A 27,956-nucleotide genomic window follows, 5' to 3' on the forward strand; every position below is an offset into this window, starting at 1 on the left:
AAACATAAACGTCATTTTGCAAATGTTGCTGTGGTGACACTGCAAACAGAATGCAATGCCGTTCCTGATTTTGAACACGCATGGGAAAAAGAGTCACTCCACTCGATAGCCAACATAACAAGGATTATTTTGATATATAATAATCCAGTTTTACAATGTCATTGAGGTACTCCACATGCTATCATTAGCGCGGTTGTTTAAACCTTTGACGGCGCACCAAAAAAGCCGCTATCAGAAACTCCCGATTCCACGTACGATAATGAAGACTAAATGCGCAACTAAATATTTTTTTCTGCCCAATTCAAAACATTTCATCAATTTCCAACCGAATGACACCCCAAATATACCTATATTCCGAAATTGCCCATGGCCATCCGTGAGGCCGTTTCCAACCATAGTGCGGCGGTTCGAGTGCGAGCCAGGACGGTTTTTGTATCGATTTGAACGGCTGCACGACTGGACTGGATGGCGCTTCGTGCAGGTCGCCTATAAACAATCTCACTCGTGTTAACAAGGTGTTGACCCCGTGGATGGTTTCTCTGTAAACTCACAGAAAATGGATATGGCCACCAGACTCGTCAGTCCTCTACCCATCACGTTTGGTGTTTCCACTCAGCTCGTCGCACTACGTTTGACCGCTCTGCACACACCGCGCTCCGTCTATCTCGTGTGCTACCATCTCAGACACCTCTCGGGGACGGATCGCTTCCCCGATCGGCCGATAACCGCCGCTCCGTCTGAGCGATCGCCTCTGATCGTCCACAATGGTCTCGGGCGGGATGTATGGCGGCCGATCGACTGTTGATTTGTGGCGGCTCGGCCTCGGCCGGTGCTCGATTTATACCGGCGCTGGAGCCGACCGGCCGACCGCGTGGGAGCCGCCCCGGTGCCCGGAGGCGGGCCCCTTCTGATCGCCAGCTACAGGACCTGTTGGAGCTGATCGGGTCTGATCGCGGTGACATTATACCCACCGGCTGTGTGGGAGGAACTTCACTCGCTGCTGCGATAGGCGACCTATGTGAGATGGTGATCTGAACAGGACAGTCAAGCTCGTCCGGTTGTTGATAGCTATCGGTATTCAATAGTAGTAATTTGTGCAATACTCTTGCTTAATGGTCTGATTTCCATCCATTTATTCCCATTGATAAATATTTGACGGGGTCATTGGTGTCCCTTTCCAGTTATTCATTCATGAACAATTCACGGATATTGTGGCGGTTGCTCTGTGTCTCCTATGACCATCAATTACTCTGTAAATGAAAACGAAAGGGTCCCGTAAATAACTGAGCACCCGTACTCGCGTAAGACTTGAATTCATTTTCGCCTTGGACAAAGCCAGATGGTGTTTCGGCAAGGCTCCGGTTTACGATCAACTGTTTTTTTTTCTTTACAAGCTCGTCGCTGTTGTAACTGTGTGCTCTGGTATAAAAGGTACGGTATTATCGAGGAAGACTGGGCGTCTGTCTACCTCTGTCCTCTCAGATGCACAAATACAACAGACTATTTTCCGTAAAAGCTTAGCTAAACATTTCGACATTGTCAACATGAAAATACCATCTACAGAAGCTGGTAGACTTAGGTATCCGCTCACAATGTCTCACGGAAGAAAATGTACTCCTGTCTGACGCCATTGGGTGTTATCGAGTTGTTGACACGCCCCGGTCGGCCGTCACCGTCGCTCGGTGTCGCTCCTAATGGCCCCTCTCTCTCCCCCCGGCCTCTGCCCGGCCCGCTGCTAATAGTCCGCTCCGGTAATACCGGCGCTCCGAGTGATAATGAAATTATTCAAGTTGATGGCGGCTGGACATGGCCGTAATGTTATCAGAGGCGAGCCAGCTGGGACGTACCGGGCGGCGACATCGGCGGAGGAGGAATACGGGACGGGACGGGACGGGACGAGACGAGACGAGACGAGACGAGACGAGACGAGACGAGACGAGACGAGACGAGGCGAGGCGAGGCGAGACGAGACGAGACGAGACGAGACGAGACGAGACGAGACGAGACGAGACGAGACGAGACGAGACGAGACGAGACGAGACGAGACGAGACGAGACGAGACGAGACGAGACGAGACGAGACGAGACGAGACTAGACGAGACGAGACGAGACGAGACGAGAGAAGAGTAGGAATGAGTGGCTTAGTTGCATCTTATTCAACATAGTTAAACCGTATTTCGACTTGCCCAATTTCTGTTTCACCTTGTATGCCACCCCCTTGGTGCAGGTCTGACACCGTATTTCATCTTCTGTGGCGGTCAGCTGACGGTCACACTGGAGCGGTCCCGAATGACCAGCCGCCGGACCGCTCTTCGCTCCCTGTTGTCACGCCACGTACCAAAAACACACGATGAATTGGCTTTTTGTGAGAACGCCGTCCGAATTTAATGCTGCCCACAGTCATCTTTTAGCCGGCGGCCGTCACCGGAAAATGGAACCCGATCTGAGATTCATTTAGTGGCCGGGTCCTTTATGAAATAATATCCACGCCGGCTAAGCCTTCCGTGCCGAGATTTCTGCGGTCCGTTCAGCCGGAATTAAGTTTGCATACGCTGGCCAATAGTGGCCCGAGGGTGCTCTGCTGGGAGGACGCGCTCAGGTCCGGTGAGGATGGCGGGGGAGGGGATGGGTGCTCACAGCGAGATTAGATGCTTGTTGGTGCCTTGTCGGCACCTAGCGAAGCGTGCTCATCTGCAAGAATATTATCGGCATGATGCTGCTATAGACACCGTTACTTTCGTTGGTAAACCCAATGAGTAAATATTCATTACTATCATCACTTCACAATGAATCCGTCCCCAATCACCCCAGGGGCGTTAGAAGCAGAATTACTCCCTATCCGTGCTCTGGAGGCTGACAATCCAGTGGCGACAGCAGCGCCAGCAGCCGGCTCGGTGCGACGGCGGGGCGGAAATTGCCGGCTGAATAACTGAACTGTGTCGTTATCATGAATACGAGAGCGGGCCGAGCGACGCGCTGCCGTGGGCCCTGAGCGGCGATCGCTCAGTCCGGACAGGCAGCAGCCCTGTGCCGACTGGCGGTGTTACAGAGAGCTCTGAGCACCGAGCTAGAGTGGGGATAAAGTGATAAATTGAGTGGAGGTTTGGAGACTGTCGAGACGTGCCGGAATCTTGAGTTTTTGGAAACGCTGGATTGGAGTGGAAGAGGATACGCGTAAGCTCGACGTGGGTTCTGCTCCTGACGGATCGTGTGCAGCCTTCTGGCTCGTAGATAGCTCAGACTGTTACTGGTTGGATCGCTAGACTTGACACTGAGGTCGGCTTCATCCCCATAGCTCAGCCGCATGAAGCAGCCGACATTCACCTTATCTAACACCTAGGAGCATTGGTGACCCCAGTCCCGTCAGTCGGTCAGTCGGCGCCCTGTCCTCCCCTCGCGGTGGCCCGTGCCCGGCGGCCGTTACCGCCGCGCCAGCGCGCTCACTGGGCGCCCCGCGACAGATAATCTACATGATTAGCGCGCCCTGATGAGTACGGACACGGAGCGTCGGCCGTGACGCCGCCCTGGTTCAGGACGGTTCGGGGCGGGGCTGGGTCAGGGTCACTGAGGTGATTTGACGGGCTGCGTCGGTTTCATTCACATAAGCCGGTGAAGTTTCGCCTGATTGCTAATATTTGACAGGTGATTGATCCTCGAATTGTTGTCTGTCTGGTAGAGAGTGGTAGCAGGTGACGTTGATGACGAACTGAGCAGTGAACAGCCATTCGTCGGACGGGATACCGCCGACCCTTTGACGGGCGAGCTCTCCCATACTCCTCTAGTCGCCGGGACCGGACCGGGCCTGCCTGTCCCCGCCTGCCGGCCGGTGGGCTCCCCGGAGGCCGGCCGGCGCGGTCCGCCGTGTGTCGCCCCAGATTGCCGCCGGGTCGGTCGGGTCACCCGGCGGCCGTGCCGCGCCCCGGACCGGCCCACTTGGCACGCCCGGCACGCCGCCGCCCGGCGCACTGCCGTAACGCTACCCGGCCGAGCGCGAATTACGCCTGTTTACTGGCGGCTGTCGATGGTAGAGAGTGGACAGTCGGCTCTTCGCTACCGGTAGTTGATGGTAGACAGTGGACACTTCGACAGTCGACTGACTCTACGCCGCTGGACGGACCCGGCCCAGCGCTGCGCCGCTCCAGCTCAGTGGCGGCTGATGGTGTCAGGCAGATGCAATATATCGCAGACACTCGATGGGATAAACATCTGGATAAATATGAAATCAAATATCTAGGTTTTGATTCTTTTTTCGTCGCCTCCTCCAGTTATTGTTTGCCGAAGTGATTGATGCTGATTTGATATGGGAATGATTGAAAGCCATCGTTTGCTCATCTTTGGCCCACAGCCACAGTAGGTATGCACGTTGAGGTAGCACCATTTCACCACCGGTACGGTGGTGACCCACCGACAGCCGCCTCCGGCCCTCCGCGCCGGAGGCGGCTGTCGGCGTCTGTTGTGTGTTCGAGGTCCACTCGTGGCGCGACAGAGGCGACAATGGCAGCGCCGGCCCGCGGCGGTGGCGGCGCGGCGGCGACAAAGCCGGCGTGAATCGGCTCTGCGCTCAGTTGAGAGCGGCGGAGACGTCTGGGCCTGCGGGGGTCGCGGCAGACGGCAGCGGTGGTGGTTGTGATAGGGCGCAGTAGCCAGCTGATAAATATTTGATGCACATATTGTAATGCGCATGTGCATTATAAGAAATCTGAAGCGTAAGGCTGCTTACTGCATTGCGCTTTATGTCATACTGTGATATCAAAGCAATAAGCTTCGTCTTGTTTGGCTTTTTAGCGTAAAGTCCTCTTAGTGACGAGGCTTACAAGGTACATCAAAACACCTGTTCACTTTCCTGCCACCTGCCTCTGCCTTTTCTTCCAAAGAGAAGTTCCCTTATTTTTTTGTGGCACCCATGGCCCTTTTACTCCTTTTCTTGCTCCGTTCAACCCCTACCTGACCCTGTCTACTCCCGCCTCTCCCCTCCTCTCCCCGCTCTGTGACCGGCCGCCGCGCCACCATCGATTGTTTCATTTGCGGCGGTGTTTGCCGGCGCCGCAGCGCGACTGTCAACACGCGCCGTGTGCCGCCGGCGCGCCGCCATTGTGTGCTCTCGGCGCCGGACCGTGGCGCGTCCACCAAACGGGCTATCACGCCGCCGGAGTCGCCGGCCGCGCCGGCCGATTTGCATGCGAATGGCCGACTCTGGCGCTGCGTAATTGTGGCGACCGCAGCGCGCCACCATTGGACGTTTATCCGCCGCGCCGGAAGTAATCATACACACCGGCCGGCCGCCGAGGGCGCTGCGCGGTGGGTGGGAGCCGGGATGGACTGCAGACAGGTCAGGAACAGGGGACAGGGCTGTTGTTGGGTCAGGGCGCTGCGCGGTGGGCGGGAGCCGGGATGGACTGCAGACAGGTCAGGAACAGGGCGCTGCGCGGTGGGTGGGAGCCAGTGTGGCCAAATTGGTGATGTTGCGGGGAAAGTCACCCACAATGAAAAGTATAATGACATCCTCAGAAATTTTAAAATTACATCATCACGACGTTTTTGTCGTGAAAGCATACCTAGTGTAGGAATAAAGACTAAAAATGTTCCAATGTACGATTCGCACCGTCATACTCGTGCTGTCGCGCTTGCAATGTTGTTGTTTTTTTTTTTACATCTTTAATGACAATATTTGGAGTTTTTTGTACTTTCCACCAGAACTTGACGTCAGGTATAGTTTTTCCACATTATCTGTAAAAACTGCACCTAAATTGAGGCTGAAGACGAGTTTTTTGAAAATAGTGACATCCTCGTACGACTTTTTTATACATCCTCCCCCTAACGCTAAACCAATTTGGTCACACTGGTGGGAGCTGGGATGGACTGCAGACAGGTCGGGAACAGGGGGACAGGGCTGTTGTTGCTGTGTCAGGTGTCTGTGAACTGGAGGCAGTCGGGCGGATGATGGAAACTGCGATTTCTCACATCGAGCTTTGATTCCTGCTTGTATGTGACTCGTGGATGACATCTCATGAGCCGATCTTATGGCGAAACCCAATCGGAGCCGCTCTCATGATCCCAGTCACACACTGTCACACATTGTCTGTGTGTGACTGTCTGCCCCGGCCAGCACCTGCAGCCCACCCATCACCCCTTTCACCCCACTGTCGGCCCCCTCCCCCGGGTCACCTCACGCGAGACACGGCTGAGCAGCGGATCGCGCGCCTCCCCTGCGCCAGATTCGCCGCCGACTGGCGGTGCCGGCCGTGGCGTGTGTAACACCCGTCACGCTCGTTACGACGTGACGCCGTGACTCGTGATGGCACCATGTGACGGAGTTACGAGCCTGATGTGACGCGGAATGTCTGATGTGTCCAAAATGTTCCGCCTTGGTTGAGGACAGATGCCCTGCTGCGATTTCCTGTGAAAGATTTTGATGTCCACCCAGTGTAGATGCATAACCTGCTGGTGATACCACTCAGTAATTAGTTTCATTCTATTACATTCAGTTTCTGTTCTCCTTCCATGCTCCTTGCTTTTTCCCCATGCCTCTCGGTGCACCGATAACTCTCAGCAAACTGCGTCACGTTCCGCGAGCTACCTACGCGGCGCGACGCCCCGGCATATGACTCGGGCATCCGTGGTATGCCCTTTGCCCAGCGCCCACGCCGTCACGCGGCCAGACCATTGCGGACCGGCCTGCGCACGGTAGTTAGCTGGACTCTGCTAGCTGGTGGGCGCCTCGTAATGCAGGGGATTACCGTAGTGTTGTGGCGTGACTTTCGCTGCCGTTGACGCCGTGGTAGATGGTGTGTGAAAGGGCGCGGGGACACTTAAATATCGCCTTTACACATTTGAACAGGAGGGGACCGAAAGGTCGACTGGCTGGAACGCGTACATTAATCCCGTTGTATTGGTGAGAATAGTCATTAGGAAGTTGTTATGTCTATTTATAATGCAACGTCTTACCCTTTTCTGGGCACTTGTCGCCCTTGTTTTGCGTGACGGCCACTACTGTCGAAAATTGGCCGATTTAGAGGGAGCATTGGGCTGAGGCTTAAGTTACTTACAAATTCGTACATGGTACCAAGGGTAATATGTGCTGGCTAACTCATCAGATTTTGAATCGGTCCGCTGTGTCCGTTTCCTCAGCTCTCCCGTCCGCGTCGGCCGTCGATCGGTCATCCTTCGCTGTCTATTCGCTCCGCGGTGCGCGGTGTCTCAGACCTCCCTCCCTCCATCACCAGTCAGTCTCCGACGGCCCGGCGCGGTGTTAACGTTCTCAGCCAGCCGTCCGTCACCACGTCGATGGTCATAACACGGCCCCGGCCGTAATCGCATTACCCGAACGCCGCCAGCGGTGCGCTGCGGCGCGCAAATGGCCGTCGCCGGTCGTGGAATGACGCCGACAGACCCGCTGACCGGTCCTGGGCGGCGGACGGCGCGCCTGACCTGGCGACCTCGCTCGTGTCGGGGACGACACTGGTCCTGACGACCCGTCCTTCCTTGCTCCAAGTCCTGGACAGAACATTCCTGTCTTTCTATCTCACCATGGTAGTGTCTGCTGCTCCGTCAGCTGACCCATGCTGGCTGCGGCCCAGCGCGATGCCAATCAGGCCCCGCGTGGGTGGGTCGCATACCGGGAAAGACAACACATCTGTCTGTGTCCTCGCGTGGAGACTGAAGGGTACACGACACCAATCGGGGTGTGGGTCGGATACCCGGTGGGGGGCGGTCCCGGAACACCAGCTGGGATATGTGGTGATCCTCCCAGAACAGTGTCGGAAGCCACGGGAGTCGGCTGCTGGGCGGGGGCGGCGGCGGGGGCGGGGGCGGCCGCCAGATGAACGCGTCACTGGGTGATTCATGGCTGCGGCGGAGCGCCGGGGGCGAGCGCCGGTCGCCGTCGGCCCGCCCTGGCGAGTCGGCTGGTCGGCCGGTCGGTCCCCGACACGGACCCCGGTCGACAGATACCGTGTCGGCCACGCCGGTCTCTGAGGGCACACAGACGGCCGGAGATGGATGGAAACGTACGCAGCGCCAGAAGTAGAACACGTTGGTGCCGCTTTCATTGCAGTCGTGGTTTGGGTTGTGGCTGGTATGTGATTGAAAAAAAGACAAAGAAATGCTTTCCTTTCGTGTCGATGACGTTTGACTCCAGGCTCGTAGCATTGACATTTCTTTGGAATGTGCATTTTGCATTGCGCAATGATGGGGATAGAGTGTTGATTCGTAGCCACTCCATAACCTTCACCGACCACTGGCATGTTATCTGCGCTGTATGCAGAGGACCGATCCCAGTAATGCTCAGATGATGCCTATCATCCATCATGGAAGGCCATCGCTCTGTAAGACACCACTGGCACCCCGTTCCCGACACGTCAAACAGGACTGTCATCACGGCACCGCCATCGGGGGCCGTCGGTCAGCCTCGCCACTCGCCCCATTAGCAATTGGTATTTGTCCATAATCGGTCAGCCATTGTGGACGTAATGGGCACCAATCGTCGGCGGTGCGCGCCGTCAAAAGGCGGCCGGGTCAACACTGCACCCTGCTGTCGGCGTCGGTCCGCGGTCGGCGCCGGCGGCGGCCGGTCCATTGAGGGCACGGTGCTTTGTTTGACCCGGGCGGCGGGCGATGACGGGCGCTGGACATCGCCGGCCACCGCCAAATTCCATTAGCGTCCACCGGTGGAGCGGTGGAGCGGCGAGCGGCGCGGCCCGATGGGCTAATCAGAGCGCTGGGTGTGTGGTGGTCGTGCCAGGAGTCGCCAGGTGGGGTGACGGCGAGTTGGGGGGGGGGGGGGAGGGGGGTGCTTAAAGAGTATGGACTGTGGACTGTGAAAAGTGCTGAAAGGGGGTGCAGGGGCTTGGAGAGGCTGTGTTTGTAGGATTGGGCAAATAGTATGAACGGGGCGGAAGGGTGTCGAGTGATGATTTATTTCAGAGGACAGAATTAGTTTGAAATTTGATGCTAACATTACCGCAAAATAGACCGGCAGCTGACTTCATTAAAGTCCTTCATGCTCCTTAAAAGCAGAACGATAATGACATGCCATGGAACGACAGCAATTCCGTTTCACTTTGCACTTGCAGCATTGCAAAACTTGTTTAGTACACCGTAACGCCAGAACAGCCAACGATAAATACTGTCTCGATGGCAGACAAGAGGCTCACCTACAATGGCAGGCCCCCCTTGAAGCAAGCTGTCTCGACGGTCGCCTGGCTCGCTGACTCATGACTCGCGGAGTCAACGGTGACTGGTATCGACGGCCCGCCACTCTGCCAGCCGACGGAGCGTGGCGAGTGGATGACAGTAGCTCTGCTGACCCCGGGCCTGGATCCAGCGACATCCCCCGCGACCTGTCGGACGCCGCGCTGTCTGCTCCGTCGGACACGGGTCTGTCCCGTCAGAGGCGCTGTCTGGATGGCTGACTGTCGAGTGGATGTTGATGTCTGTGCCCGATTCTGTCTGACTCTTCACCAGTCCAGTGGTTGCTGGCAACCTTCGCGTTGTATGTCGACTGGTGATATACGTGCAGTCTGCTGTCCTCCTGCTGTCTGCCGGTACCGACAGCAGTCCAACAAGCCTCCACACTGACTGGCATCACTCGTCTGTCGCCACCATAGGCTCTGAGCTCTGTCCACGACCTCGCAGTCACCCGCAGCAGGGTACGATACACCACCGACCCGCGGGAGTCGACAGCCGGGGCCGCTGGAAACATCAGCTCAGAGGCTATCCATCGAAACGGACCGACCCGGGTGACCCGCTGGTGGTGTCGGTCACAGTCATCTCGCTGGGTTTTTATTGGCGGCGGCCGGTGGTGGCTATGTTTTGGTCGCCGGTCGGCGGGCGCGCGGCCGGCAGTGGTACCTTTTGACGCGGCCCGCTGGATTTCCCCTGAGGGTTGTTAGTTTTGTCGCGCTCGAAGCCGCATTAACTCGGTCTTGTGGCCATCATCTAAAGTAGATGACGACGGGTGTTGATTGGATGCGCGGATGAGGCGCCTGGTGTATGGGGAGGATGGCGGTTACGCGGCGGTGGTGAGAATGAGGATACTGCGACTTGCATCCCGGCTGTTTAGCATTATCATGCTGCAGTGAGGTATTGCCGCGACCAGAAACGTCGTGTCGTAGTCCGGGTAGAAGCATACACCCTGTACACGTGTTGCAATGCATTAGTGCCGTCGAATCGAAAAGTACCCCTGACTCCGATGGGCGGTGTCCTCACTTCCAACTACTGTGAATACTGCGAACTTCGACCATCGTGAATTGTTGGGCGGTTTTCCCATTCAGTTTGGCGGTGGAAATGGCTTGAGTTGTTGGGTTCGTAGGTCGCCGTTCAACAGGTATAAGACGCTCAATGCATCTCATAAAACGCCACACGATCGTTTCGAACCGCAATGACCGCAATGCTCGGTCAATCGGTCCAGCTAGTTCGTGCTCCTCCCGCTAGATGGCAGTGTGTGAACGCCTGGATCGGTAGACTGTGCCGCCTGACTCAAACACGCTGAGTACCGCGTCCGACCTCCGTAATCCGTCTTCATGCGTATCGCAAAGTGGGCTGTCGTCTTCGAACATTTTTCGTCTCGGTAGCTGTCATCATGATGCGCTTAGTGCTTTTTGCTAACAGAATTGAAACATAATGATGCATTCGAAATTAGTTGTTTGGCGTGTCAGGATAAGTAAATCATCCTTGCCAAAGAAGTAAAACACATAACACAAGGACATATGCAGTAAAAACACGATAAAATGCATATGCTTTTCATCATAACAGTTCTTGGAAATGTCTTTGGCACTTTTAAGCTCCAAGTAGGTATATTGAATAAGGCGAACATCTATGCATTACGGCAGACTTGTGCGTTACTAACCTACTCAAGAACCCAAACACACTCTCGCTCAGTTTTTTTTCATTCCGTTCCCGGGTTCTCCGTCTCGTCTCCGGGACTCGGATAACGCCAGCCACACAAGCCGGCACTGCCTTCTGTCTGTCAGGGCTCGTAACTGTTACAAACGACCCTGTTAACTGGGCCTAATTCAGTCGGCGCCGGCCGACACAAAAGCTGCCGCCGCCGCCCAGATAGCCTGGAACGCTTTTGTGCATAATATTTGCAGTCTTGTTGTGCCGCCTGCTCTTGTGATTTATGTTTAGGAGGACGTTTAGGAGTTGAGAAGGGCGGCGTGAGCTTCTTGATCCAGCCTGGCTAAGTTTTCAGTTTTGTTGATCGCTAAAAGCACCTAGGAGACATGCCCGTGCAGGAAACATTGGTACCCGTGCAGTAATCGTTGATAGTCGCCGTTCCCGTTCGCGTGGCATGGTGAAGGCATGTTTGCGATTCCAGTTAGGCTCGTTAAATTTGAAACCTCGTTAAACACGGCTATTGACCGGGCGTAATCCACTAAAAGAGCGGCTCATCCTTTTAGGGCGGCATCTTTTGTGCGGTGGCCGGTGTCCGCAGCGGCGGCGGCTCCCCCCGGAACTATAATATATTGTTTTCATTAGGGGCGCGCTGCCTTATGTGACGGTGCCATGCCCGCGTCGCTCGGGCGGCGTATGTACCGCCTGCTGGTCGCGGCAGGCGATGCGGGGCGGCGGAGTGGTGGAGCCTCCTCGCAGTGAGGCGCCGCGTCCGCACCCGGCACCCGATCGACAGCGAACGCACGGTCGGCGAATTTTGATCAGCCGATGTGAGCCGTATCGACTATGGTATCAGGCGCCGCATCGACAGCTGCGTCGGCGCGATGCTGGCTGAGTGCAGGGTGTTAGTTTTATATAAACACGAGTGGTTTAGCAGCGTTTCAGTGCGGGGTTCCCCGCCAGCGGATGGGTCTGGACTGGGTCAACGGCTGTCACGGTAATGGATTCCACTCAGTGGCGGGATGGACCTCATTTCCTCCCTCTGAACCACTATGAGGGTCCAGCTCGTCTACCGCCTGCCTTCTGACTCTAATTTTAGTGCACTGTCTCAATGCCTCATCTGTGTAATGTCCGGACTCATCTTTCGGGGACTACCCCAGCCCGTCTGTGGCTCGGCGTCTGTCGCTGTCTCAACCCGTCCGGTGCCGGCCCGCGGCGCCGTCTCCATTAATCATCACTCGTGTTGGTCGAGCGGCTCCGGTGGCGCTCCGTTGTCAGCGGCGCGTGCACGGCGCGTGATGGAGCCTCCCTCGGCGGGCCCTCAGCCGCCGGCGTCGGCGACGACACGACGTCGACAGTGGCGACCGCGCGGAGCAGGCGGCGGTCGTATTACAGACGCCATCACCTCGGCCATTAGTTAGCGGCGTGATTTATGACCTGTTTGTCGCCGCCGGCGGCTCTGAGAGACGCACAGGCAAAAACACTGACAGCAGCCGGCAGAGATCGGCCGCCGAGCCTCTGCCGCCGCGCAGAGGAGGTGGGCTCTGAAGGAGGGGGCGGACCGGCCGGGAGGGACTGGACGAGATGTGTGGTACGGAACGGGATGAGGCGGGCGGGGCGTGACGAACGAGAAGAGGTAGGAGATGGATAGGAATTGACGAATAATGGAGATGAGGTGGGTAGATGGATGTTGACACTCAGCACGGTGCTTTTGATGAGCTTTGCCCAATGTTGAGCCTGAAATGTCTTCGATTGGCGTGGTTGTTATGAAGCTGACTTATGCAGAATCCGCTCAAAACGAACAGAAAAGAGATTCTCAAAGCTCAGAATCTGGTTATTTATAAAGCTGCAAATCTATATACCTGTAGATCACGCTTGGCTCTTTCAAGTCGCTTTTAAACTAATATAAGCAAAAAATGTGCCAGGGGATGCATATTGCACAGTGCTACCTGACTTGAAACGGGCCCGAATATATCCGAAACGCAGTCTTATTTAGCTGTATGCTTGGCCTAGCGAAATTCACAGCCGCTTTGATGTTTTATTCAATCCGCTCGAAGTGCAGCTGGGAAGCTCAGATAGAATATTTAACCTCCTCTCGTGAGATTTAATGCCATCACGAGGCATGTTGCAATTACAGCGACACTCGCAAGTGAGCCGTCTAAACCAATCACACCCTCCATCCCTGTGCCTGTCACCGTCACATATAACATGTAGGTAGCCCTCACCGTTCTGGGGCGGTCATGACACGTCTGTTCCGGCCTGCACCACGACAGCCGGGCGTTTTACGTGCCCGCTCCATCCATTGCAGGTTCAAACATTACCGATCTGCATTTCATCAAGTATTTGACGCGTGAGTAACGGTGTGATCCGACCCGGGCGACGACGGAGGCTGGCACACAGCCGGCGCCGACACTGGGACTCCTTCGGTTGATATCATTGATGTCGACTTGGATTTTGGCTACATTTGAAGATTGTTGATTGCGGAATCTGATAGAAACCCACACTTGTGACTTGTTTCAATGGTATTTGGTCCTGCTGTGGACACAAAGTTCCGGCAACCTTGTCGTGTACCGTTTGAAACATTTTTGCAAGTGAACTGAAAATCCGAAGGAAGAGTCTGCGTTCGTCGGCTGCCTGTCCGCCTCTGTCGGCGCCTCCCGGGTCGGGTCTCGCCGGAAAATGATTTGAACGAACAATGCTCTGCCGGGGATCCGTTCTGAGATTTACTGCTGTGCAAAGTAGGAATGACGCAAGTACGCCAAGTTTATTAAAACTAATGCGTTGTTCAGAGCGTATACGGGATTCACCAGCGCAACATGGCATAGACGTCTCCGGCAGAATAGCTGAGGTGAGGCCGACTTCGAAAAGGCTTCGCGAAGATTGTGAGAAAAATGAAGGCGCCGCGGTCCGCTGCTATCTGGGGCGTAAAATAGGCTCCGTGCTGAGTTTGCTTCTGCGCGCGGTCGCGTCATCACGAATTCGCCGAGTCATTTTCGAGTCGGCCGAGCCGCCGGCTCAGCTGCGTGGCCGACTTTGTGCCGTCTCGCCGAGTCCGGGCCGCCACCGGGACTCTATCCCCCCGTGACCCCTTTCGCCCCCTCCCAACATATCGTCCCCCGTAGGCCATCGACGGCCAGCTCGGAAGCTCAGCTAAGCGAGCTCAGCCCTGTACAACCGCGTCACCGATGGCCGATTGCTGCCGGTCGTCCGGCCCAATCGGCTATCCGTCCTCTTATTGAATGCATCGACCCCGCTGACCGGGAGGTGATGAGCGGACCGACGGCCGGCGGATGACGTCAGACTGGTGTGTCGTCATTCATCACCTGACGTAATATCACCACCTTGCCGCTATTTCGTCTGATGTCCCGGTGATCCTTACGGCGGCCTGGACCGGCGCGGCGGCTCAACGGAGGCTCATTAAGCTATTTTTACCCTGGGAATATCGTTTGTCGTAGCTGTTCGGTTTATTGAATTTGATTTGTGTGCTGTATCCTTGTAATGTGATTTGTCTTCCGTTATCCATCTCCCCCACCGGCGCTGTCTGACTCGTTCCTCCTCTCGGCAGACCCGCCGGTGATCACGGAGGAGCCGCGCGACCAGAAGGTGCCCTACTCGGAGGCGGCCGCCTTCTTCTGTCGGGCGCGCGGCGACCCGGCGCCGGTCATCACCTGGTGGCGTAACGGGGAGCCGCTGCAGCCCAGCCTACTGGTCGAGTTCCCGCAGGGCAAGGGCTTCTGGGTGGAGCCGGTCCGCCGCACGACCGATGAGGGCGACTACGAGTGCGTGGCGGAGAACGGTGTGGGTGACCCGGTGCGCGCCAAGGCCTCGCTCACCGTCATCGGAGGTAGGTGAAAGCGGGAGATGAGTGTGTGTGTGTGTGTATGTGGGATGGGGGGGGGGGGAGGAGTACCGGGACTGCTTGTTGTTGTCGGTTGCGGTTTGTTGCAAGTTTGAACCCTTGGGATTCGTGAGAGCCAGAGTATATGATTACACTGCCTTCTAGAAAGGAGCTTGTCTGGTGTTTCAGACATCACTTCACTATGCCTCAGACACCATTATCGTCCAGACAACGACCATGGGCCATATCACTGGATATCGTACTGACCCACAAGGACCGCTGTCGGCAACGAACACTGAGGAGACGATCTCAACGAACACTGAGGAGACGATCTAGGTGGATCTGTTGACGGATGACGTCACCAATTACGCTGGTAAATTCGAACTCGATGTGAAACGAATTATCGAGTCCTTTATTTGAAGTGTGAATGGGATGTTTAAATAGCGTATTTGAGAAGGAATCTGCTGAAAATCTGTCTCACTAGGAATGTTTAATTCGAATAGAATAATCTGTTCTAACGAACGAGCTGTCGATGGCTGCAGACCTTCAGCCGTTTTTAGTGGATGATGGCCTGCTTTGGCTGTCCCTGGTGTCATAGAACGGTGAGCCTTATAATCGCCCGAATGTCAAAATTTAGTGTACACGATGCGATGAGAAGACAATCACTGCAAACTCCATTCATTCATACTACACCAAAGTATGTGGACTGCGTGCTGCGGCTGCGTCCCGTTTCGGGTCCGGCGGATGACCCTGAGTACCGCCGACTGTCGGACTCAACAAGTCTGCCCTGCTCGGCGGCAGCTGCTGCTGCGGGGATCAGCGCGGATGGAGCGATCAGGCCCAGCCGCGGCCGGCGGTACAGGGTGCTCGATCGGCCGCCGCTCGCTGAGAAATCCTCGCGGATCCTGCCGGCGCTGAATGGTGGGCTTATACAGCGCGGCGCGGCCGGGATGGGCCGGCGCGCGCCGAATGGCAAGGAGCTCCCCCCGCCGCGCGGCGAGCTCGTCCGGATGGGTTTGGCGCCAGATTGATGCCACATTTGAATTGGGTTGTTTGTGCTGCCGGTCGGCGGATGAGTCCGCCGCAGATCCGCGCCCGTCAATGGTCCGAGCAGGCTGATATCAGCACCCGCCGCTCTCGACTCTGATTTGCACCGAGGTGTGGGGAAGTGATTTGCGTTTGAATATGTCAGACTGTTATGATTTGGCATATTTTTCCCCGGGATGTCATTTCCCCTTCGTTGGGAGTGACACGGTGAATATTAATCATTTACTTTTTTTCGTTTGCTTGGCCCATGCATATGTTTGGTTATATGCTGTTTCCGACCGTAATTGATCTTCATCGTAACTTCATCCATGTTCCAATTGTTTTTTTTTTGTTTTTGAAACGTTTTTGTTTCGGCTGCAAAATCTTCATCATATCTCAAAACTTTGTTTCGTTTGTGTCCTTCACTAGTTTTTCTCCCTTGACCTTCAGACAGCCGTCTGTTGCTCGGACGAACTCGCAAGCTGCGCTCATTTGCTCTGTTTAGTCATACTGGCCGTGACACTGAGTGTGTTTTTCCGGCGTTAACTCGGCCTAATTCGCCGTTCGAGCCGGCCGCTGTCTCCCCACTGTTGTCCGTCCGACGCCGTGAAAGCCAATCGTTGCCGACGGTCGGGCGATCGACTCACGCCGTAAAATCGCCCCGTGCGCCGTGTTTGTATCCGCTGCGCCAATTTCCGCCGCCTGTCGCGCCGCTGTTTTTGTGGTCGACGCGTCACCACACCGGTGGGGACCTGTTGTCCCCGCCGGCCGCCGCATAAATGGAAACTCAGATTTACGGCTCGGTCGAGCGACGGTTGTAAATCTGTCCGCTCGTCACCGCCGGCCGGCCAAGGAACGGGCTGGTGCGTGCGGCGGCTGCGTCCGCCGGCGCCGACCGTCCCCGGAACGTCAGAGGAGAGATTGGATCCTTCCGGGACGATTTGTGGGAATGCAACGGAAAATTGAGTGATATTTGCTGCACCCCGAATCCTCTTCTCCCAAGATTTTGGCGTGAATGTCTTGCGCCATTTGTTATCCGTGAAAGTATTGCTCCGTGCCCGATCACCTTTCCGCCCGCGAGTTCCCAGACGCCCATGGGATCGTGAGCGACTCGTGGCTCCGTCTCGGTGGCCGGTGCCGCCCACGGCACGTCTCGCCGCCCCCGCCCCCGCCCCCGCCCTGGGCGGCGGCGTGCCGTCTGCCGTCTGCTGGAGGGCGCCGTGTCGCACCTGGCGCCGCCGCCGCCGCACTTTATGGTGGTTTATCGCTGAATGATGTGGGCATGTGTAGCGACTTCATTTCGAGCCCCGGCTGTAACGGCCGGGCAGGGACCGCGACCGCCGGCTCCGCGGCCGCCGCCGACGGCCTGCTCACGACCCGAAAAGCTACTCGCCGAAATTAGGTGGCGCCAAGTTGGCGAGCCTGTGTCCGCCTTACGACTGTGCTCCTTACAATGAACGAGCGGCGGGGATGGCGCCAGGTGACTCCGCACCGGAGGGGGGGGGGGGGTAGGTGTGAGGTGGCGGGGTCGTGACCTCTGGCCGATGTGAGCTCGAGGAGAGGTCGGAGAGACCGGGGTCACGTCTGTGGCGGTAGGAGTCTGTGGCGGTAGGATTGGATGAAAGCGGCCGGCTCTGGAAATGCCGTCTCTATGAGACCGGTGTCATTTCTGCTGGATGCTGAAGCTGACTCGATGTTGATGTCTGCTGGGATTATCTTACTGCGCTGCAGAGAGGCCATTCAGCTCTTGACGGCACGTAATCAAGAAGCTACTATAAGTAGTATTGAGGCTGTCATATCTCCGCATTGAGGAGGACGAAATAGGCTAGATCAGATGTTAGTGGATCCTCAAAAGAAATAGAAATATTTGACTGTCATGCAGTGCAGGTATCTTAGCTTACCCTTTCGGTTTTTAGGCCAATGTCTGTATGTGATGTGCAAGCATCTACGTAGCAAGAAACACCATTGAGTTAATGTCTGACTCTGTAGCTTACATAACATCCCGATTTGAAGGCCACCTTGGTCGATCCTGTCCCCTTGGGCCTCGTCAGACCCGTGCCGTACTGCTCCCCGCTATACAATGTATCTTGGTCAAACCCAAAGCTAAACGACCTCGCCGGACCACCACATCTCCCTGTCGAACCCGCCCTGCCACCGCTCCCGACTGACGCTCCCCATCGTCCGGTCACCGTCCTGCGCGGTGGGTCGCGTGCCGCTCTCCGCCGATCCATCACCCCCGGCCGCAGGTGGCCGCACGGCCGGGTGACACCGCCACCGCCGCTGCCGGCACCGGCTCGTTTTTACCCGTCCCTGCTCATTGATAGATGAGCTCCCGGATGACGTGGGTTCGGAGCGCTGCCGGCTGCCACTGCAGGTTCGCAGTTGTTCACCTGATGGTGTTAATGTCAGAGGGCGTGTCAGCAATGTTAGCAGCGAAGCTTGAAGGCGCAGTTCTTTATGACTGTAACACTGGTTGTGAATGATGCGTCTGGCTTGACGCTGGATCATTGGTAATGCATCGTTAGCTCAGACAGCACGAGCCCCCACAAACTACGTAGCTGGTCGTGAGACACATTTTACTCTGGGCGGTTGAGACCTTTGCAACGTCACTCGTCTGACATACCTGGCTGGTCCCTCCGCTCCTGTCTCCTCACTGCCCCGGAGACCGCTCCCCTGTCCATTCTGTCGGGGCGCGGCGGCCGTCAGCCGGCACTGCGCCTCTCCACGGGGATGGTGGCGCGATGTTTTATAGTGCGCCGAGCGGCCCTGGACGCCGCCGGGGGATCGTTCCCGGCAGCAGTGGCCGCACCGGCGCTCTTTATATTCATTGCGGACGGTGTCGGATCGGCAGGCGGACCGCGAACGGGCCCGCCGCCATTGTCAGACCGGACGCAGTAGGCGGCCGGAGACAGCGGGACTGTCGGAGACTGAGACCGACCGGCGCCCACAGTTTTACGACAGCGCAGTCAATGCAACAGTGGGTCAGTTCTGATCACAGCTATAGTCTCCTGCAATAGGACATTTATGGGAAATCAGGCAGCGGAAACGCCGTCTGGAATTTTATGTGATGGGTTTCTTGAGGACCACGAACCTCTCAAGAGCATGTGAAAAGCAGGCAAAGTTCCTCAAGCTCTAAATATAATAATACTCATATCGTACCCTTTCCGTAGTTTCCGTCTGAACGCCACCATATCGCCCGGAGTGATGTGACCCGGCCGCAGACCGGAGCTCCCCCACATGTCACCTCGGGCGTCCCACATTCCGCCCCGGGGCGGACCGTGCGCCGGCCGTCGCCGGTTTCGGATGACAGACGCTCTCCGTCTCCATCGATCGAGACGAGATGCCTCCTCTGCGCCGGGTCCATCCAGTGGGGCGAACCGGACTGGAGACAGCTGGGGATACTTCGGGACGATTAGAGACGATTGGAGACTGCTCCGCACAGCTGGGGACGTTTGAAGCCGGCTGGGATTGTTGGATGTCTGAGGATGGATAGGAGTGCAAACAGAACTACCCGGAGCTATTCAACTATGCACTGAACTACTTTGGAACCGACTGGAGCTGTCTTGAGTGCCCTTTATCCACCCTGAGCCGCGCCGCTGCCGCTGCCGCTGTCGCCGCCACTACTGCTGCTGTACCGCCCCTCCCACGACAGCCCGCTGCGCCGCCGCGCGGTGCCCGTCTAGTTATTCGATTTGGGAGGCAATGAGTCAGACCTGTCAGCGCCTAATTTAAACCTTACCGGGAAACGTGCGCCGGAAGAAAACGGTTAAAGTGCGTTTGGCGGAGGACGGGACGCGGCTGCGCCCAGGAAGATGGAATGGGGACGGCCCGATGGTGACAGCGTGGTGGCGCCGGCTCGGCTGATAAGGAAGGGGAGTGGAGTTACCTGCTCCCGGATGTCGAATCAAACTCCCCGCGCCGCCCGACGTGCTGGAAGGCGCGGGTGTTGGCGAGTGTTGTCCTGTGTGGTATGTGAAGCGCTTGTAAGGGCGGCTAATGGCACTCGGTCCTACCTGTTTCCGAGGATCATTGATGTCGTTGCGAGGGTGTCGGATACAATGGCGGCTTTGTGCGGTGTCGACCTCTGACCGTGTTTGACCCGGCGGCGCCGGACCGTCACTGAAGAGCTATCGATCTCGTCCATATTGGAGGCGGCGGCCGGCCGACCGAGCACCGGTCGCCATTCTTCCGCGCGAGGTTATCGGACCGTCTGTGTGCTCACAGGCCGACTTCTGAGGCCAGATTCGGTTGTCAAATGCAAATTGGGTTAATATACGATGACGGCTGGCTTTGAGACCGAATGGCGGCGTCGTAACGCGAGCGGCGCCGATGGCGGCGGAGCTGGAGCTCAGACGGACCGGCCATCCGTGGAATCGTCGGCCGTCGGCGCCGACAGCGGTCACGGAGCGCGCCGCTGTCCCGTGTCTCCCGTCCCAGCCCTCTCCGCCGGACCGCCGCTCACCGGTGCTCCCTCCCTTCCCTCCCGTCCACCCCGCGGCGACGGCACAATATTGTCCGCGCTCGCGCTGGGCGCCGGTGATTTAGGTGTTGTGCCGCCCCGGTGGCCGCCGGCCGGCCACTGGCCAGATTGCAGGTCACGCCACGGCAACTTTGGCCGTCCGTCTTGTGCGGCGGCCTGACCGCGGCCCGCAGCGCTGTTGGACGCTCGCTAAACGCTGCGATTCTCTCTAGTGTGTTGCATCGTTGCGTTTGATGCAGTTCGTAGGTATCGGATGTGTTTTTAACCAGCGTTTTCTGCCTTTCCCAGGTGCGGACAGCGTGCGTCCGTCGGGTTTTCCGCGGATCACGCAGGACCCGATGCCGCAGCCGGTGGAGAAGGGCCGCGACTTTGTGGTGCGGTGCCGGGCCACGGGCGACCCGGAGCCGACCATTCACTGGTTCAAGGACGGCGTGCCGGTCAACATGTCCGACAGCCGGTACCGACTGCGCGGCGAGCCCAACAGAGGTGAGCTCCGGCGCGTAAAGGGGACATGAATGGCGAGTTTCAGCGCATAAGGCATTTCTCTTCATTTCCTGGTGTCAAGTTGAGCGTATACAAGCATCGCCAGACAATATTATTTGTACATTACACATTTGGCGATGAAATTTGAAGATGTACATGTGCATACAACTATGTACAAGCTGGGTGCCAATTAAATGACCGACCACCCTGAAGCATAATTATATCAGTCACCGTAATAGACTATGAACACAACATTCACCTTTCATTGTGTCGGCATATCATGAAAACAGTTTTGCTTCGTTGACAGTTGCAAGTAATGAATTCGAACTTTGCATGACTGGCTGATTGTTTGTTTCAATGCGTGCATGCCGGTTTGCGGAAGTGAATTAGTTTCATATGACCTGTTAACCTTGAAAACAAACGTGTTGTTAGTGGTTGAGAATATGAGGCTACCCATCAAGTGACGAGCAGTCAATTTTCCGTTGCCATTCGGAACAATGCGAAAGCGCGGTTATTTCCATTTCACTATATAGTTAATGTTAGGTGCCCCTGTCTACACCACATCCATTCGATAACGCTGTGCACTCATCCACTCTCTCCCTCGGTACTGACCCGAACAGCGAACTGCCGTGAGCCTGATATACACACGCCGATCAACGGATAATGCTGGCGGCGAGTAGCGCCAGTGCGGCGTGTTTGGCGCGGCGGTGGCGAGTACGACGCTTCGCCGTGACACTTGACAGTGACCGGCTCCGAAATCGGTGACAAATAGCGTCAGACCGCTGAAAACGCGAATCGATGGTTATTGCTGCACTTAGCACTTAGCAGCACCAAGGTGCGAGATTGACAACCGCTGTGCTCACGGGTATGCTTATTTTTGTGCAGCATTACCCTCGACGGGCAAACAAAAAAGTATATTAAACAAAAATATTCGGAAAACTTACGTCGACCGCTCAAATGTATGTAGGCGCACCTACCATATCTGAAGCTAACTTTGACGTTTAAGCTTTCTCAGAAAAATTGCTGGTTGGTTCCGGGTTTGCCTTTGTCTGGTACTGAGTGCCTGGAATAAGGATATTCATATGTATATTGGATCGACCGGTCACCGGGTGCAATGTATGACGTCTTTATTCCTGCCACTGCAGTTTCCGAACTGTGGTTATACGGTGCCGCAGGCTCTCGCTGCCTCTTCTAGGAACAGCCACACTCAACTTGCTTTGTATCCGATAAGATCCAATTTCGTTAGCCTAATTTGTCGTCATTTAATCCACGACTGGGCGTGTCCATTTGTTCCCCGAGAATTCCCAGTGGACATCTGCGCGGGACGGGACGTCTCGCCATCCCCCGGCCCGGGCCCGAGGGGGGGGGGGGTGCTCATGGCCCGCCCCTCCCATGTCGATACGTGTCCCGGTCGGCAGTCGCGTCTATCGCTGTAGTTTGTCGGGGCCGATGGGCCGCAGGTGTGGACTACAGCGCATCGAACGTCTCCCAGCGGCGTCCGGTCCGACAGAGTGGCGGCCCGAGCCGACGGGCGGAGGACATTTCTCAGGCGCGCCCGGCCAACTTTGGCCCAAGTAGGCGCCGATGGCCTTTCCATATGTTTCGCAGACTTTCCATGCCACCCTGCTCTCCGATTCTCCGTTCTCCGTTTCTAGAAGTGTCCTCGGAACAAAGCGGTCGGAGTGCAGAGAAAGCGCTGTTTCTCAGCCCGTACCGCTCGGACTAGCGAGTCTCGCAGCTGCCTGGAGGTTAGGCTGTACCGTACTACACGACTGTCGTGCGGCACAGTCTACCTTTCAGGCGGCCAGGCCGCCCAGGCCGCCCGGCCTCTGCCCCAGCAGAGAACTGAGGACGGCTCGTCCGTGCGAGACAACTTTTCTGAGATTTTTCTTCTTCTTTTGTTTTCTCTCTTCTTTCTTTTCTCTTTTCTCCCTTTTTTCCTCCATCTCTCTCTCTCTCTCTCTCTCTCTCTCTCTCTCTCTCTCTCTCTCTCTCTCTCTCTCTCTCTCTCACTTCTCCATGCTCTCTCCCTCGCTCTGTTTTTCTCTCATCTCATCCAATATATTTTACACATTCATTGCTCTCTCCCCTCCCTCTCTTGCACCATTATCTTTCTTTCTCTCGCTCTTTCCCCCTCTATCCCCCCTCTCTCTCCCCTCTCCCTCCCAAATAACTCAGGCTGTTCGGCGTGTCACCTGGCAGCAGAGCCTTTGTGTGCCCCGGGATCGATAGGTGGCACCAGCTCACTACTTGCCGCCGGCCCGACCGCCGTGTAATGGAAGTCAACCGACCGGCGCCGCGCCGCTCTGACGCCCCATCAGTCGCGGTCGAGACGTGAGTCCGATGGTCCAGAACCGATGACGCATCGGATGTGGGCCATGGCTATATGACGTGGCTACAAGGGTCTGTTAGTAAATCCACTAGAGTGAAATGCGCCTTGGAAAGACAGCTGGCTGGAGAAAACAGCCTCGTAAAATCCTCAAAGATGGCGTTTGCCGCGGACGGCCCCTCTTACCAAGTTGTGCCGAAAAGTTACGCGGAATAAAGTGTGAGAAATACGCCGCGCGGTGAAGACTCAGCGATCGTGCGCTCTGGCGAACATGGGAAGCCCATTTGGCATTGAGAAGATATTGACCACGGGGATACGGCCACTCCCGCGGCGGAGCGGCAGACGCGCTCCACTCACCAGTTAGGAAGTGTTTCAGTGGATGCGCTCTGTCGGCTTTGGGTGTTTATAAATGTGCTCTAGTCGCTGTCTCCGATAACAGTCTGAAGAAGTCCACACTCCGTAGTGCTATAGTCTGCGTGAACGATGGTTAGCTTGTCTTCAGAACATACAGAAAACGATGCTGAGCACAATCCACTTTTCGTTGATTTTGACCTTTCTGCATGGGTCTATTCAACTGCATTCCTTGACTTTTTCTTTCAATATATTTAACTTAATATCAAGTCATGGCACACAACAGCATTCGTGCCCATTACAACTGCCACTACCGGATGAGACGTTTTCGGGTGAGGGCGACGGGCAGCTCTTAGTGATCCCATAGTGATATGTCGGAACTCAAAGCTCATCTCCTGCACCGTCCACTGTTGGCCGACTCGGCGGGAGGACCATGGTTCCGCTGCCGGTCGGACCGGGGCGCCGGTACGCCGGAGGAGCAGATGGCTCACCGTCTCGTTGTAGCTAACTAGCTCTATCAATATGTCGAACTAAGTGAGCCGGCCGCCGAGCGGGCCCCGACACTCGCCGAGAAAATTTACGACATAGCCGCTAACAGTCTCCTTTGAATGCTGATTGGCTGCATACGAGATTAGGGCGGCGGCGCAGGGGCTAACTTGGGCGGACAACTTTGCATGCCGGCTGATCGTAAAAGGTCAGCCACTCGGCTCGGAATGTGCCATCTACCGCGGCTCGCGGCAGCGTGGTGTGGTGTTTGAATGTCCTAACGGGACCGACTATCTGCTGGCCAAATGTGATACTTTTTGATATTTATTAGTTGGTTTAATTTTATTATTTTGCTAAGGTGTTTAGATGCTCCTAAGTTACTGTCTCCTCTTAGCTTCCGTCAGTCATCGTATTCTTTCGTGATATTTCTAAAAAAAAACACGGTGGCTTTAACATCAATTATTATTTTCTTGGCCATTGTTTTTTTCATTCTGCTTATCAGGTTTGTGTACTAGGTTACAATTGAATGAGAACGCATTCCAGAACTGTGACCTCATTTCACCATTCATGTGAATGTTTTTACACAAATTATTTTCCTTTTCTTCGTCACAGCGCATGTCTGAGACAGAGCATTGATGACGTAGTTACATGTAATCAAAACTGCCCGCGGTCATTAATGCTGACATTTGTCATGATTCGTGTTCTTTTTCTTTCAAAAAGCCAGCAAGTCTGGGTCATTAGCACGGGGGTTTTATAACGCGGTAAAAATAACCCTGTCGACAAAGTATCGCTCATTAACCGCTCCGCCGATGACGCATACGACTCTGATTAACGCCCATGATTCGGGGAACGGCGGCGGGGCTGGAGCTCGCCGAACCGACCACTGTACCCAGACGCACCGGGCGGCGTCCGGGGGCCCGCGTCCGGCGTCCGCGCCGCCAAAGACAGAGCGTCTGACAAATGACACGTCGCCACCGGGTGCAAATGCACATCAAGGAAATGGAGCCGGCCGCCACCGGCCATTCGGCAGAGTGCGGCGCACCCGGCCGGCGAAACGCCGACCATCAGCCAGCCGCCAGCGGCCGAGGAGCTAACGGCAACAGGGGCTGGGGCGCCACGAGCGACGCACGGCCGGAGGTGGCGGTCGCAGTCTGCTGGTAGATGGTGATGCTGGTGAAAGGATTGGCCGATAGAAAAGCGATGGTGATAGTGTGCATGAAAAAGTTGGGATGTTCGGGCACAGCGCACGATTGTGTAATGTGTATGGATAACTTGTTAGAAAAACTTACGTCCCGAGCTTTTGCAGAATGCAGTCAAGCATCGATTTGCTCACCTCTCCATACGGACGCCTCTCTTGTCGTCAGTTTTGTTTTCCTGTGGGCTTCTTAGTCTGAATCATTACCTTTTCGAATAGAATATCCATTCGACCGGATCACTGCTCTTCTAATTTGTCAGGATTCTTTTACGTGCCTTTTTTATCGCACCTACGGACGGGTGTCCGTTTCGGCGGTCCGTGTCGTGCAGTACCGCCTGCCCACGCTGTCGGGCTCGACTCGGCCTAATTCGGCTTTACGAGGTGCGGAGGGTATCGTCACACTCGGCTAATGTCTGCTCGTTACCGGACGGATTCCCTGACGGCTTGTCAGTGTGTTCGGGTAACGGTGGGGTAGAGTCAGGGCGGGTCTGGTGCCACGTTACTCCGTACCGGTCTCTCATTGTGCTCCTAAGAAGCGCCCGAATACGAGCCCCCCTGTGCTGTACCCGCATTGTGCAGGTGCTGTGGCATACCGCGCGGCTTATCCTTCGGTGATTTTTGGCATAAACAGAAGCAAACAGTCCCCGCACGACTTCGGAACTTTCGGATTCATAAATTGGATTAAAAAAGTTTTCCGCTCACGGTATTCATTCGCGGTAATTCCGCAAGTAAGGCAAGCTGTGCCTGTTTGCTCAATGTGGCTTCAAGGGTTCTATGAAAGGTAAAATTTGATGTTATCACATTAACATCAAAAGAACATTTCAAAGATATGTAACATCAACGCTTTGTGGCTAAAGAACCGTCCATCATCTCAGTATAGCAGAAACATTGCAGGCATTAACAACCAAAGGCTCGGTTTTTATGTTAATCAAGGCAGACTGAGATTCGTAGCCGTCATTTTGTAGCTATGACACCATTCAGCATTAGACCGCGGAGTGACGGACACCAGAGTGAACTGCGTTTCGCTTTGATCGGTTCGGTTTCATGGGTCGATTGTGTGTTTAATGTTTTACTTTACGGCCCAACATGCGTAAAATGTGCGTTTTAGAAATGTTGCAGTCCGCCAGTATAAAGTTTATGACCGGTAAAGTCAGTGGCTGCCCGTTTATTGTTAGATGATTACAGGAGATTGAAACTTTTCTCGTTTTAGTACCTGCTTCTGTTCCAAGACTCTATAGTGTTCCAAAGTTCTAAGAACTTGAGCTTCTCCAACCTTTTTCGGTTTTACTTTGCGCCCCAGTGCGCCGCCGCTCTTTTGTTTGCTGTCGCTTAATGATTCGCAGATTCATTCTGGGCGATTCATCCGTCTGCTGTTCTGTTTCGCTCTTTTTCGTCTGTTCTCCACACAGCCGGCTTTGCTGTCGTCGCCGTCTCAATCTGGCGTTTCTCAATCTGACTGTTTTCATCTCCTTCCTCTCGGTGCGGGCCCGCCCGGCGCCCGCCGCGCTCCAGCTCATTTCATATATATCCATATTCGCGGCGCGCCGTCACGCCCCACATTGTGCGCTGCGTTTGAACTCGCCGCGCGCTCCTCTGATGAAAACCGAATCCACCGTTCGAACCTGTTTGCAAACGGCGTGTGGTCCCGCATTTCTCCCGCCCCTAATGATGGAATAATGGGTCTCCTTGGCTCGCCGGCTGGGTCGCGGAGGCCGGAGTTCCTGCCCGCCCGGCGCCCCGCCCGTCGGCCGTGGCCGCGCGCGCCGCGCTGACGGCTCCGTATTGAGAGAATCCCGTGTCCAATTGGAGCAGCCCGGCCGGCCGGCGCCCGGTTCCGATGCAGATATTGCAGAGCGTCCGAGAGGCGACAGCGCCGCTGGAGAAAGTCGGAAACTGTTATCTACACTGCAGATGCGAGCTGTCTTCGATTCTCTTCGGCTGAACGTTTCTGAATGGAGGCCGGACGTTTCGTTTGGAATATATCGTAATCCGAGCTGCAACAAATGTGTAGTTTCGCGACGAGTTCGGACGACGGGCTCAAGTGTCAAACTGAAAGTTTGCTGCCATGTCTGACATCCGCCCGGAGTTGACGGCGGTGCAATGAGGCGTCAGTGACGCCGGGCGGGCGCGTCTCCGCCCAACGGTGCAGGTGACAAACATGATTAACCTGTCGGCCGTGGCGGCGGCGATGCCCGGCGGGCAAGTTTGCCTTATTTGTCGGGCAGTAAACAGTCCCGGCGGACGGCGGCGGCGGCGCCGAACGGGCGGACCGACGGCGCTGTGTGAGAGGGCTGCGACGTCGGCGCTGGGAGACGCTGGGAGGGATAGTGCATCCCGGGTCCAGTCCTTCGTGGCCGACGGCGGTCCGCCGACTGCCGTCGCCCGTTGACGGCTAACCAGCTGCGGGGCCGCGGCCAGCGCAGCTGCTCCCGGACACTGGGCCGCGGCCGGCACTGCCAATCGGCTGATGGAGCGCCGCCGACCTCCTGGGAGCCGGCCGAGGCGCCGCCCGCGGTCCGGCCGGCGCCGCGCAGCCGTTAGCGGCTCTTTATCGCGCTCAGCGCCGCCCACTACCCGCCGGCGGCCGCCCACCGATCGCCGCCGGTCGTACCCGAGCACTCTGTGACCCGACTTGGATCGTTTCATCAATCATTTGTAACCTTTCTCTAGGAGTTTATAGCTTAGCGATGTGTTATAGATCTCCTAAGCTCATGTCTATGTTTACTGTCCCTTACCTTTTTGCTAGTTTCTACTTAGCGGATCAGCTATCGGTGTTGTTCCCTTGTCACCGCCGCTGCGTCGCTCCCCGGGGACGTTTTCAGCGTCCCCCCGGCTATTTACGACCCATTCGGCGGTGCGCCCGAACAGTCTCTCGGCGCGCGCTGGGCGCTCGCGTGACACCGCGGCGCTGCCGTTCGCGGCGTTCGCTCGTCTG

At 56.1% G+C, this 27,956-nt stretch overlaps 1 protein-coding gene across 4 annotated transcripts in view; it reads left to right on the forward strand.

Moving 5' to 3' along the window:
- The window catches only part of LOC122378447 (tyrosine-protein phosphatase Lar-like), a 169,715-nt gene that overhangs the window by 49,422 nt on the left and 92,337 nt on the right, over positions 1-27,956 (forward strand). For all 4 annotated transcript variants that reach the window (XM_043359524.1, XM_043359525.1, XM_043359526.1 and 1 more), the window contains exons 4-5: positions 14,399-14,677; positions 20,466-20,663. In XM_043359524.1, the coding sequence (XP_043215459.1) occupies positions 14,399-14,677; positions 20,466-20,663 (477 nt within the window). The remainder of the gene's footprint in view (positions 1-14,398; positions 14,678-20,465; positions 20,664-27,956) is intronic.

The sequence above is a fragment of the Amphibalanus amphitrite genome, unplaced genomic scaffold, assembly GCF_019059575.1.
Source record: "Amphibalanus amphitrite isolate SeventyFive unplaced genomic scaffold, NRLGWU_Aamphi_draft 000059F_arrow, whole genome shotgun sequence".
NCBI classification, from domain to species: Eukaryota; Metazoa; Arthropoda; class Thecostraca; order Balanomorpha; family Balanidae; genus Amphibalanus; species Amphibalanus amphitrite.